Raw genomic sequence first — 11,998 nt, 5'->3', positions numbered from 1 at the left:
ATTACTGCAGACATTCATAAAATACTACAGCATTTACACTTGAATCTGCTGCACAGCAGAACTCCTATTACTCATATAAAATAAGCAACTATTATTATTGCGTACAATAATAGGAAAACAACATAAATTGACAAATACAATTAACATTTATAACAAAATGAACACAAAAGCAACATACCTTTTTGACAGAAAAAGTACAAATCAGTTTGGCTGACAACAGATTACTGCAGACATTCATAAAATACTAGAAAAATAGAAATTACACATTCACTCAACTCATAATTTAAATAATTGTCAGAATGGTAAAACACTGACCACAGAACTGAACTCGTTCCCACTCGTGTGACGCACAAGGAAATTCAATAAATTTATAACCATCTTAACAACCATGTTTAAGTGTTAAATGCATTATATATACACAGGTCCTTCTCAAAAAATTAGCATATTGTGATAAAGTTCATTATTTTCCATAATGTAATGATAAAAATTAAACTTTCATATATTTTAGATTCATTGCACACCAACTGAAATATTTCAGGTCTTTTATTGTTTTAATACTGATGATTTTGGCATACAGCTCATGAAAACCCAAAATTCCTATCTCAAAAAATTAGCATATTTCATCCGACCAATAAAAGAAGTGTTTTTAATACAAAAAAAGTCAACCTTCAAATAATTATGTTCAGTTAAATGCACTCAATACTTGGTCGGGAATCCTTTTGCATTAATTACTGCCTCAATGCGGCGTGGCATGGAGGCAATCAGCCTGTGGCACTGCTGAGGTGTTATGGAGGCCCAGGATGCTTCGATAGCGGCCTTAAGCTCATCCAGAGTGTTGGGTCTTGCGTCTCTCAACTTTCTCTTCACAATATCCCACAGATTCTCTATGGGGTTCAGGTCAGGAGAGTTGGCAGGCCAATTGAGCACAGTAATACCATGGTCAGTAAACCATTTACCAGTGGTTTTGGCACTGTGAGCAGGTGCCAGGTCGTGCTGAAAAATGAAATCTTCATCTCCATAAAGCTTTTCAGCAGATGGAAGCATGAAGTGCTCCAAATTCTCCTGATAGCTAGCTGCATTGACCCTGCCCTTGATAAAACACAGTGGACCAACACCAGCAGCTGACATGGCACCCCAGACCATCACTGACTGTGGGTACTTGACACTGGACTTCAGGCATTTTGGCATTTCCTTCTCCCCAGTCTTCCTCCAGACTCTGGCACCTTGATTTCGAATGACATGCAAAATTTGCTTTCATCCGAAAAAAGTACTTTGGACCACTGAGCAACAGTCCAGTGCTGCTTCTCTGTAGCCCAGGTCAGGCGCTTCTGCCGCTGTTTCTGGTGCCTGTGCACAGTGGCTCTGGATGTTTCTACTCCAGACTCAGTCCACTGCTTCCGCAGGTCCCCAAGGTCTGGAATCGGTCCTTCTCCACAATCTTCCTCAGGGTCCGGTCACCTCTTCTCGTTGTGCAGCGTTTTTGCCACACTTTCCTTCCACAGACTTCCCACTGAGGTGCCTTGATACAGCACTCTGGGAACAGCCTATTTGTTCAGAAATTTCTTTCTGTGTCTTACCCTCTTGCTTGAGGGTGTCAATGATGGCCTTCTGGACAGCAGTCAGGTCGGCAGTCTTACCCATGATTGCGGTTTTGAGTAATGAAACAGACTGGGAGTTTTTAAAAGCCTCAGGAATCTTTTGCAGGTGTTTAGAGTTAATTAGTTGATTCAGATGATTAGGTTAATAGCTCGTTTAGAGACCCTTTTCATGATGTGCTAATTTCTTGAGATAGGAATTTTGGGTTTTCATGAGCTGTATGCCAAAATCATCAGTATTAAAACAATAAAAGACCTGAAATATTTCAGTTGGTGTGCAATGAATCTAAAATATATGAAAGTTTAATTTTTATCATTACATTATGGAAAATAATGAACTTTATCACAATATGCTAATTTTTTGAGAAGGACCTGTATGTTCAAATCCATTTATGCAAGCAACTGCGTCGAAAAGATTAACTTAAAACATATTGTTATCACAATTATTTTGTTATTGAGTTAGAGTGCAAATAACCGTACATACCTACAGCATTTACACTGAATCTGCTGCAGTACGGTAAGAGAAGACGGACAAAATACAATGTCTGCAGTACCATAAACAGCCACAGGTGGGAAGCCCTCGAACCCCAATTAATAAAACCAAATGCCTTATTTTATGGAATTCACACATTAAAACTTTAAATTAAATATATTTTTTTTTTATCCTGTTACACATGCACCTCAAGCTATGCATATTTACCTCCACCTTGTACCTTGTGAATGACAATTGGTGCTGATCGCACATTCGTGATTGCCGCCATGTTGAGATCATATAAACAGTCAATATTATCAGCTTTTTCTCAATAACCTTGAAACCAGGGTTGACTGCGAGAAGTGCTTTTTGCAATGGCATGGTAACTGAAAACGCATGATGCTGCATCTACGCCGCTAGGTGTCAGCAAACATAAAGACTAAGCACACCTTTAAAATTGTGATTTCCAGGGCTGAAAATGTAAGTTTATTAAAATCTTAAAGGTAATAGAAGTTTCTATAGACAATATGTATTTTCTAGTTATGATCTACATGTGACTCGTGGGATTCGTTTTTTTTTTTTTTTACATATTCGTTTTTTTTCCACAAAAGAAAAAGGAAGCGTACAGATTTGGAACAACATGAGGGTGAGTAAATTATGAGATTGTATTTTTTAGGGTGATCTATCCCTTTGTCACTAGTTCTTGTAAAGCAGCCCAAAGCTCCAGCAGGAAGACGTCAAATAGGGTAAATAGAGTGATGTATCTATGACAGGGCTCATCTGAAATGATCTGTTTATGTACCAATGTTGATATGCTCATTTGGGGTCGATATTTTCATTTTTTGGTTGTCTCACTGCTGATGTGGGGGTCGTGCTGTGTTCTGATTGTTTGTATGATTTCTTTCCTGCTGTCTGATCACAAAGGGAAGCACTCTTATGTTAACGTTGACCCAACATGAGTCCTCTCTTTCCCCGCCAGCGTTTTTAAAAAAAGTTGCCAGCCACCGCCAGGGTTTTTGACGATTTTCGCTAAACTTTAATGGCCCGCAGAATATTTTCTTCCATGAATATATGAAGATGCTATATATATATATATATATATATCACAATAAAGATCTGAGCCTCTGCTTTTAGGCAAAAAAAAAACGATTTTATTTTATCTTCATTTGTTCTTTTTTTATTGCGACTTGAACAGAGGTCGGTTTTGTCAAAAAACAACATTTCAGACAAAAAGCTGAGAAAAAGGCATGTTTATGTCTGATATTTTGAGCTTCTCATACTCCACTTCTTCATGTTTGAGACGATCGCAGTCTGTTTCTTTGATCAAAGAGTTGCGTACTCTTTCAAAACATGCGGAGGGGTCTTCCTTACCGTATAACACCTAAAACACGGAAACCCGGAAAATTCCGTGTTTGGCGGGGAAGCGTTTTTTCATAAAACACTTGGCGGGGAAAGAGTTAAGATGATTTTACTCCTTATCCTCCAAACACTGACAATCAAAATTCACATAACCACACACAGTGAGAAGACAATGGATTTCTCTGTGTTATTTTGAAGTTCATGACACTAATAAGGTTGTGTCAGTTCCTTAGCAACAAGAAGGCAGTTGGTCTGAAGTCATTGTGTAGAAGCATTTTTGGAGATATCCTTGTGGCTTCACAAATGCTTTGCTGCATACCTCGGTTGTAACGAGTGGTTATTTCAGGCAAAGTTGCTCTTCTATCAGCTTGAATCAGTCGACCCATTCTCCTCTGACCTCTAGCATCAACAAGGCATTTTCGCCCACAGGACTGCCGCATACTGGATGTTTTTCCCTTTTCACACCATTCTTTGTAAACCCTAGAAATGGTTGTGCGTGAAAATCCCAGTAACTGAGCAGATTGTGAAATACTCAGACCAGCCCGTCTGGCACCAACAACCATGCCACGCTCAAAATTGCTTAAATCACCTTTCTTTCCCATTCTGACATTCAGTTTGGAGTTCAGGAGATTGTCTTGACCAGGACCACACCCCTAAATGCATTGAAGCAACTTCCATGTGATTGGTTGATTAGATAATTGCATTAATGAGAAATTGAACAGGTGTTCCTAATAATCCTTTAGGTGAGTGTATGTCTGTTAGAAAGGTACATAAATATGTAAAAGGTAAAAGCAAATTATGTAAGTATGAAAGTAATAAATTGGGTACATAAGATAAAGTATGTAGATAATTTCACTAAATTATGTAATTAAGAAGGTCATTCAAGTTTAGGTACAATTAGGTGTGTGTGTTGAGTTAGGAAAAGTAATAGAAGTATTATTCTTGGTTACTGCAGAATACAAAAAAAAAATATATATATATATATATAAACCATGTCAACTGCTTCCACATGGAATGCCTTTTTCCCCCTTTTTTTGCAAAGTAACATGCTAAGGTCAGGAGGTCTATCAGTAAATTGACTTTAGCTGCAAAGGTGAGAAAAAGCAAGGTCTTCAGTTTCTTCCTTGTTCTAGTTCTGCAATGAGCTGCATTCACTTCATAGGTCAAAGCATGCATTTGCAGATGAAGTGTCAGACTGTCTGCTTGAGTGAAACACTGGGTCTTTCTTGTAAAAGCATTTTCTGCTCTTCACAGCAGATGGCTGGATGGAGAATGCGATGCGCCACATTTTCAAGAAACAGCATTTTGGTGTTGGCTTACTAAGATACACATTTTGAAACCATGTTGATGCAGAACCCTTTAAAACAAATCATAGCTAATTATCATGCAAAGTTTATTGTAATGAGCGTTCCCCGTCTGTCACTCACTTCAACGTTGTGTCGAGCGAAGCGACACTAGGGGACTTTCTTGAAGGCCTCGGTTACCTCTGAACCTTGGCAGACAGAATTTGCATGTCCCTCCCCAGGACATACGGGTATAAAGGGAGGGAATCATGCCTCTGTACTTTCAGATTTCTTCTTCGGAGTCGAGCGGTTGTGCGATCAACTCTTTAGAGCTTATGCTGTTGGATCTACCTTGCAAAAAGTCCCGTTCAAAATGCTCACGCAAAGACACATTCTAACTTGCGTCCGGCATGAAGATTGTTCACAGCGATAGACCTGAATGACGTGAACTTCCACGTCTCTATCTTGCCTGGACACCGACCCTTCCTACGGTTCGCGATCGACGGCCAGGCATATCAGTACAAGGTCCTCCCCTTCGGCATGTCCCTGTCCCCTCGCGTCTTCACAAAGGTCACTGGCAGCCCTTGCCCCACTAAGGGAAGTGGGCATCCACATACTCCCCCACAGGGACCAGGTGCTCAGGCACCTCAGCCGTCTAGGGCTTCAGGTCAACTGGGAAAAGAGCAAGCTCGCCCCGGTTCAGAGCATCTCTTTTCTCGGCATGGAGTTAGACTCAGTCTAGGCAGCGCGCCTCACCAACGAGCGCATGCAGTCGGTGCTGAAATGCCTCACCTTATTCAAGCCAGGCACAACAGTTCCTCTAAAACAATTCCAGAGGCTCCTGGGGCATATGGCATCCTCCGCGGCTGTCGTGCCTCTGGGGTTGATGCATATGAGACCACTTCAGCACTGGCTTCAGACTCGAGTCTCGATGGGTATGGCACCGCGGCACGTATCGTGTATTCATCACCCCTGTAAGGTAATTTGTGTGTCATGGCAACCCATAACAATAAAGATGCAGTATATTCTCTGAAAACCAAGAGGTGATACTCTTGTTGTAACTAGAAGATTCTGTCAATCAAAGAGACGTCCTTTACACATCAGTGATGCTGAGCAATGCTTTCATCTTTCAAATGCTTTTAAACATTATTGTTCCTCATGTTTGTTGTCAGGCAGCAAATGTTTATTAAGACACATCAATGTGGAGCTATTGATCCTCCAAACCAGCCAACCATGGGTCAATATCTTTCAGCAATGTTGTCTTGTCCAGTCATCTGAAAATATAGAAGTAGATGGGTCATTCTTAGGGCAGCGTTTGTGCTGGTGGATCACCTGACACTTTTGTGTTTTGTTTTGTCGTCTTTCTAATCAGAGCGAGCACGATGTTACGGGGAAGGGAGAGAAAGAGTACTTGAGGAGGTAATGTCAATATGCATAAGTCCACACATATTACATAGTCCATAGTTTCTCTCTGTTGTGCTCCAAAGCTTTTTATGTTTCTCAAAGAATGTTTTACTCTCTAGTTCTTTAGAAAACCATTTATGTAAGCCTACTGATGCTTTCAAGAACACAGAAAACAAAACACTGAACTGAAGAACCTATGAAAATGAAAAACTAAGCACTTTTTTTTTAAATTCTCAAAGAACCATATAGACAACTCAAGAACATGTTGCAGCCAAAAATGGCTCTTTAAGAGTTTTGTTGAAGAACATTTAAGGTATCTCTAAGAATGTACCTTTATGGTGTCCTTTGGAATATACTGTCCAAATAAACTCCAAAGGCAATTTAAAGGCTTGCAAAAGCCTTTATCTTTTATCATAATCTGCAAAAAGACCATGCAAGCAGCTTGATCATCATCAGTGGATCTATATGCTTTCTAAAATCTAAAGGGACATGTGGTTATATTGGTTTTAAATTACTGCACTTTTCTCTGCTGTGTAATCTAATCAATATGAAGAGTCTTCATGCTGCCAATAAGATGCAACGTGTGAAGTTGAATCAACTGCTGTTTGCATATGGATCATTTTTGGAGAGTTAAGTTATTTCATCTGAGGAAAAAACATTATTGAAAACTAAACTAATGGAAAAATAATGTGTTTAGTGAATTGGTTTGAACCTACTTAATAATGGCCAGCTTAGGTGCATGGAGCTTGTTGAATCTGTATTTGATTTTAAGTAACAGGATATGGCTGTTGTTTCAATGCTGATTAATGTACTCTGGTTACTCTCATTATTGAAACACACATTTTATGGGGACAAGGATCTCTTCAGTGGATTAAAACGAACTCTAAATTTAAAACAAATAGCTACAAAAATTAGTTTTCCATTTGTGTTTAAAAAGTTATCTAATAGACCCCTCATTCATTCCTGACTTGATATTTCATTTAAAGCAATGATGACATTTCTGAGAATGTTTGGTTCTGTTCTCATACAGTGTTTTATAATGACAGTGTTTAATACATTTTCTACACAATAACTGTATACTGTTGCAAATGCATTTATTACAAAATGAAGAAGGTAATACAGGTTGATAATATGTGCCACTTACATTTCTGTTTTCTGAGGCTGTATTCTCCTCTCCACACCTCTCCTCTCCTCTGTTACATAGGGATTGTTTGTCATATCTATTTTTGCAGCAGCATTTCATACATGCTCGATGCAGCATGACTTGCATTTTTTTTTAATTTTGCAGCAGCATGTCCACATGCTAACTCAGTGTGTCTTTGTATTTTCTAGTAGTTACACTTAGTCTGCAGCAGCAGCAGCGTTAGCGGATCTAGTCCGCTAAGACAATGATCCTATCAATATGCCATACCCACATTAACATGCAAAATATTTCCACAAGTTTCATGACCGTAATCTTATTTAGTTCTCTATTCTGGGCCTTTTTTTTGTATATCCATAGCTAAAAATATCTTTAATGCTGTTGAACAGACTGAGGTGTACCTGTGGATGTATTTTAACGCCTACATTCAAACGCAGTGCCTTTTTGCTTTACATCATGGGAAAATAAAATAAAATTAGCCAAAACCTTAGAACAAAATGTTGGACCTCCACAGGTCTGGTTCATCCTTGGGAGCAATTTCCAAATGCCTGAAGGTACCACATTCATCTGTACAAATAATAGTACACAAGTATAAACACCATACAGCCATCATACCACTCAGGAAGGAGACGCATTCTGTCACATAGAGATGAACGTAGATTGGTGCAAAAAGTGCAAATCAATCCAAGAACAACAACAAAGGACCTTGTGAAGATGCTGGAGGATCTATATTCACAGTAAAATTAGTCCTATATCGACATAACCTGAAAGGCTATACAGTAAGGGAGAAGACACTGCTCCAAAACAGGCATAAAAATGCCAGACTACAGTTTGCAAGTGCACATGGGGACGTGATGGCATCATGAGGAAGTATATTTATGTGGATATATTGAAGCAACATTTCAAGACATCAGCCATGAAATTAAAGCTTGGTCGCAAATGGGTCTTCCAAATGGATAATGACCTCAAGCATACCTCAAAGGTTGTGGCAAAATGGCTTAAGGACAACAAAGTCAAGGATTTGGAGTGGCCATTACGAAGCCGTGAAAAAGCATGTGCGAGCAAAGAGGCCTACAAACCTGACTCAGTTACACCAGTTCTGTCTGGAAAAATGGGCCAAAATTCAAGCAACTTATTATGATAAGCTTGTGGAAGGCTACCCAAAATGTTTCAAACAAATTAAAGGCAATGCTATCAAATACTAACAAATTGTATTTACCGTAAACTTCTGACCCACTGGGAATGAGATAATATAAATAAAAGCTGAAAAAAATCATTCTCTCTAGTATTATTCTGAAATTTCACATTCTTAAAATAAAGTAGTGATCCTAACTGACCTAAGACAGGGAAAGTTTTCTATCATTAAATTATGAATTATGAATTATGAACAACTCAGTTTAAATGTATTTGGCTAAGGTGTATATAAACTTCTGAAATTAAACTTATGAAATAAATTTGCAGTGAATAGACAAATTACTGGTTGTCTGCAGTTTAAGCAATAAAATTATAAATAATTTCAACGTGGTTATATTCTATACACGTATGTGAGAGAAAGATGTTCAGAATGACAGAGACCACTGGTTTGCATTTTCCTACTATTCGAATTGCATCAAATCAGCATCCAGGAATTTTCCTGTGTTACATTCATGTGACTGCAACAACATTGATGTATTCAGAGCTGTTGTCTTGATTGATGTTCTGCATGCAAAATCAGGCATTCTGTGGGCCAATGTGACTGATTCTAACTGTGATTGATCAGTGAGAATGAGAAAATGGATAATGGCTTTGAACACTGCTGAGGGATCATTGACCAATCGGGGGCCAGTACGTAACTGCGTTTAAATTATTTAAAAAAACGTGTAGCTGGATTAATGATTTTCTCAACTGAAAACAATATCTGTATCTAATTAAGACTAAAACCCTCATTCAACCAACTAAGTTTATACATACAGCATAATGCAATGATAAATTGGACTAACAATAATATGTTCTTTGTCAGTGTTAAAAGCAGTTTCTTAATTTTCAGACTTTCTTGCTGTTAACTACAAGCTAGCAATAGCTACATTAGCATGCTAAATGAAAAATATACCTTATTAATTATGCAACAAAAAACAAAAAAGCAACTATATGTACACTATACAAAAAATGCTTTGTCTGAACTGAAACTTCCACAAAACCAGCCGTTGAATTAGACAGGCCCCCACTTTCCACTCCAAAGACACATGCACACACACAAACATGCTAGAGAGTTGCCATGGGTCCCCCTGAGCATTTTGCCAACCCTTTGAGCATTTAGCAGGAACAGGACACTGTACTGGCACTTATACAAGCATATATGAGTTTTCCTGTAAACGTGCACAATGATTTACAGGCAGAAAGTCTTCTGATTGGCTAAACAAAGAATGTGACCGTGGCCCTCAGACATGTTATAGCCCACTTTTTATTGAGCCTCTGGCTGTTACGGAGACAGGTGTGATATTTAATGGAACCTACACTGGCGGCCAAATGTTTGGAATAATGTACAAATTCTGATATTTTGGAAGGAAATTGGTACTTTAATTCACCAAAGTGGCATTCAACCAGGGGCGAAAATGTCATCAAAATGTTGGGGGGAGGGCAATAAACATAACAATTCTCAAGAGCAATTTTTGAAGGGGGCACCAAGGGGATTTTTGTTGTTGCCCCGATTGCATTTGTATTATTTTATTTCTTAAACAATTATTTTAAGAATATATATCAATATATTATTTACAATACACATATTTTAATGATATTTTAGGGGGGACAACCCTCAGATGGGGGGGCCTGACCCCCGACCCCCAGCGTTTTCCGATCTAGACAGGCCCCATTTCCAGCAGCCATCACTCCAACATCTTGTCCTTGAGTAATCATGATAAATTGCTAATTTGGTACTAGAATATCACTTGCCATTATATCAAACACAGTTGAAAGTTATTTGGTTTGATAAATGAAGCTTAACAATGTCTTTGCGTTTGTTATAGAGTTGCCACATTATACAATAGACTGGCATGTTTTAAGGTCAATATTAGGTCAAAAATGGCAAAAAAGAAACCGCTTTCTCTAGAAACTCATCAGCCAATCATTGTTTTGAGGAACGATGGTTATATAATGCTTAAAATTGACAAAAAAACTGAAAATTTCATACAAAGGTGTAGACTACAGTCTTCAAAGACAAAGGACAACTGACTCTAACAGAGACAGAAAGAGATGTGGAAGGCCAGATGTACAACTAAACAAGAGGATAAGTACATCGGAGTCTCTAGTTTGAGAAAAAGACGCCTCACATGTCCTCAGCTGACAGCTTCATTGATTTCTACCCGATCAACACCAGTTTCATGTACAACAGTAAAGAGAAGACTCAGGGGTGCAGGCCTTATGGGAAGAATTGCAACAAAAAAAAAAGCCACTTTTGTAACAGAAAAACAAAAATATAAGTTTAGAGTGGGTGAAGAAACACAGACATTGGACAACAGATAATTGGAAAAGAGTGTTATGGATCTTAACCCCATTGAGATTTTGTGGAATCAGCTAGAATGTAAGGTGTGTCAGATAATAGGGATGTTTTCTGCATGTAATTTCACATTTAAAAATCACTTATACAACACTGTTAATTCAATTGTGGAAAATTATTTTATATTTTTCAAATACGTTTTCTTTTAAAAAAATCCATGTAATATTCTCAACTGAAATAGTGCAGCTAGATTAAATAAACCCCAGTAATCTTAAACATGTCAAAGCAACTCCAATGATTCTCTTTCAGTTATGCACAGCGCATGTTGATATCCTACAAGTGTAATGTTGGAAGAATGCTCAACAAATTGAAGAGTGCAATGGCTGGCTCAAAACTCACTCACCTGCCGTCAAGCTGTGCTCAGGCTCTACTCTTCACCACAATGGTGACCTAACAAATCCACCATTACAATGAATGTGTAGACCTCAACTTGACAAAACATTAAAAACTAACAAGTCTCCCTTTCATCTTGCACAAAAAAACATAAATGACACTTAAAAAATAGTTAAGCCATCATCATTTATTCACCATGCTGTCTCAAACTTGTTTGACTTTCTTCTCTGGAACACAAAAGAAGATATTTTAACAGATGTATGATGTGTTTATATCCATACAATGCAAGTCAATAGGGTCCAACAAATTCAAGCTCCAAAAAGGACATAATGGCAGCATAAAAGGTAATCAATTTGACTCGAATGGTTCAAACCTAAATACTGTTACATTTACACAGTTCTGCTTTTAACAAGACTAACAACTGTATTATATATCCAAATTGACTGATTTCGGTACTCAAAATCCCGAAAAACCTTAAAATATCCTGTTTGAATGCATGATGTCCATGAGGTTAACTTTAAGGGGGGGGGCACCTTAACAGGAAACTGTGGGTGAAAGATTTGAATAGGCAATAATACTTCAGCTGAGCTTTTCAGCGCTACTGACGCTCGGCGACTTTTTCGCACTCTTTTGGCGCTCGCTTAGACAGAACACGAGTGAATAGAATCTAACATTTTTACTTTATCGGATCGGGTTTGAAGGCTTTTGCCGTGCCAGCTGTCTGTCAGTCCCGGTAGCGGTGATGAGCGGCGCGTGCGCTCTGTAAGGGAGGGAATCTCGTGCCCGACCCAAGACCCGAACTGCACGCGCATTGTGGAAAGCCTCTCCTCGTGGAACAATTCCGTGATGAGCGCGTATCGGCTGGTGGACTTACCCGTA

The 11,998-nt window shown here is 38.6% G+C and overlaps 1 protein-coding gene across 1 annotated transcript in view; it reads left to right on the top strand.

Moving 5' to 3' along the window:
• Window positions 1-2,698: 2,698 nt before the first annotated feature.
• Window positions 2,699-11,998, top strand: part of LOC127617683 (melanopsin-A-like) — a 40,122-nt gene continuing 30,822 nt past the window's right edge. Inside the window, exon 1 of the mRNA XM_052089726.1 lies at window positions 2,699-2,713. Coding sequence (XP_051945686.1) covers window positions 2,708-2,713 — 6 coding nt within the window. The 5' untranslated portion in view covers window positions 2,699-2,707. The remainder of the gene's footprint in view (window positions 2,714-11,998) is intronic.

Source organism: Xyrauchen texanus, chromosome 24 (genome assembly GCF_025860055.1).
Source record: "Xyrauchen texanus isolate HMW12.3.18 chromosome 24, RBS_HiC_50CHRs, whole genome shotgun sequence".
NCBI classification, from domain to species: Eukaryota; Metazoa; Chordata; class Actinopteri; order Cypriniformes; family Catostomidae; genus Xyrauchen; species Xyrauchen texanus.
Note: the sequence above shows the minus strand (reverse complement) of the source record. Positions and strands in the feature narration are given on the sequence as shown.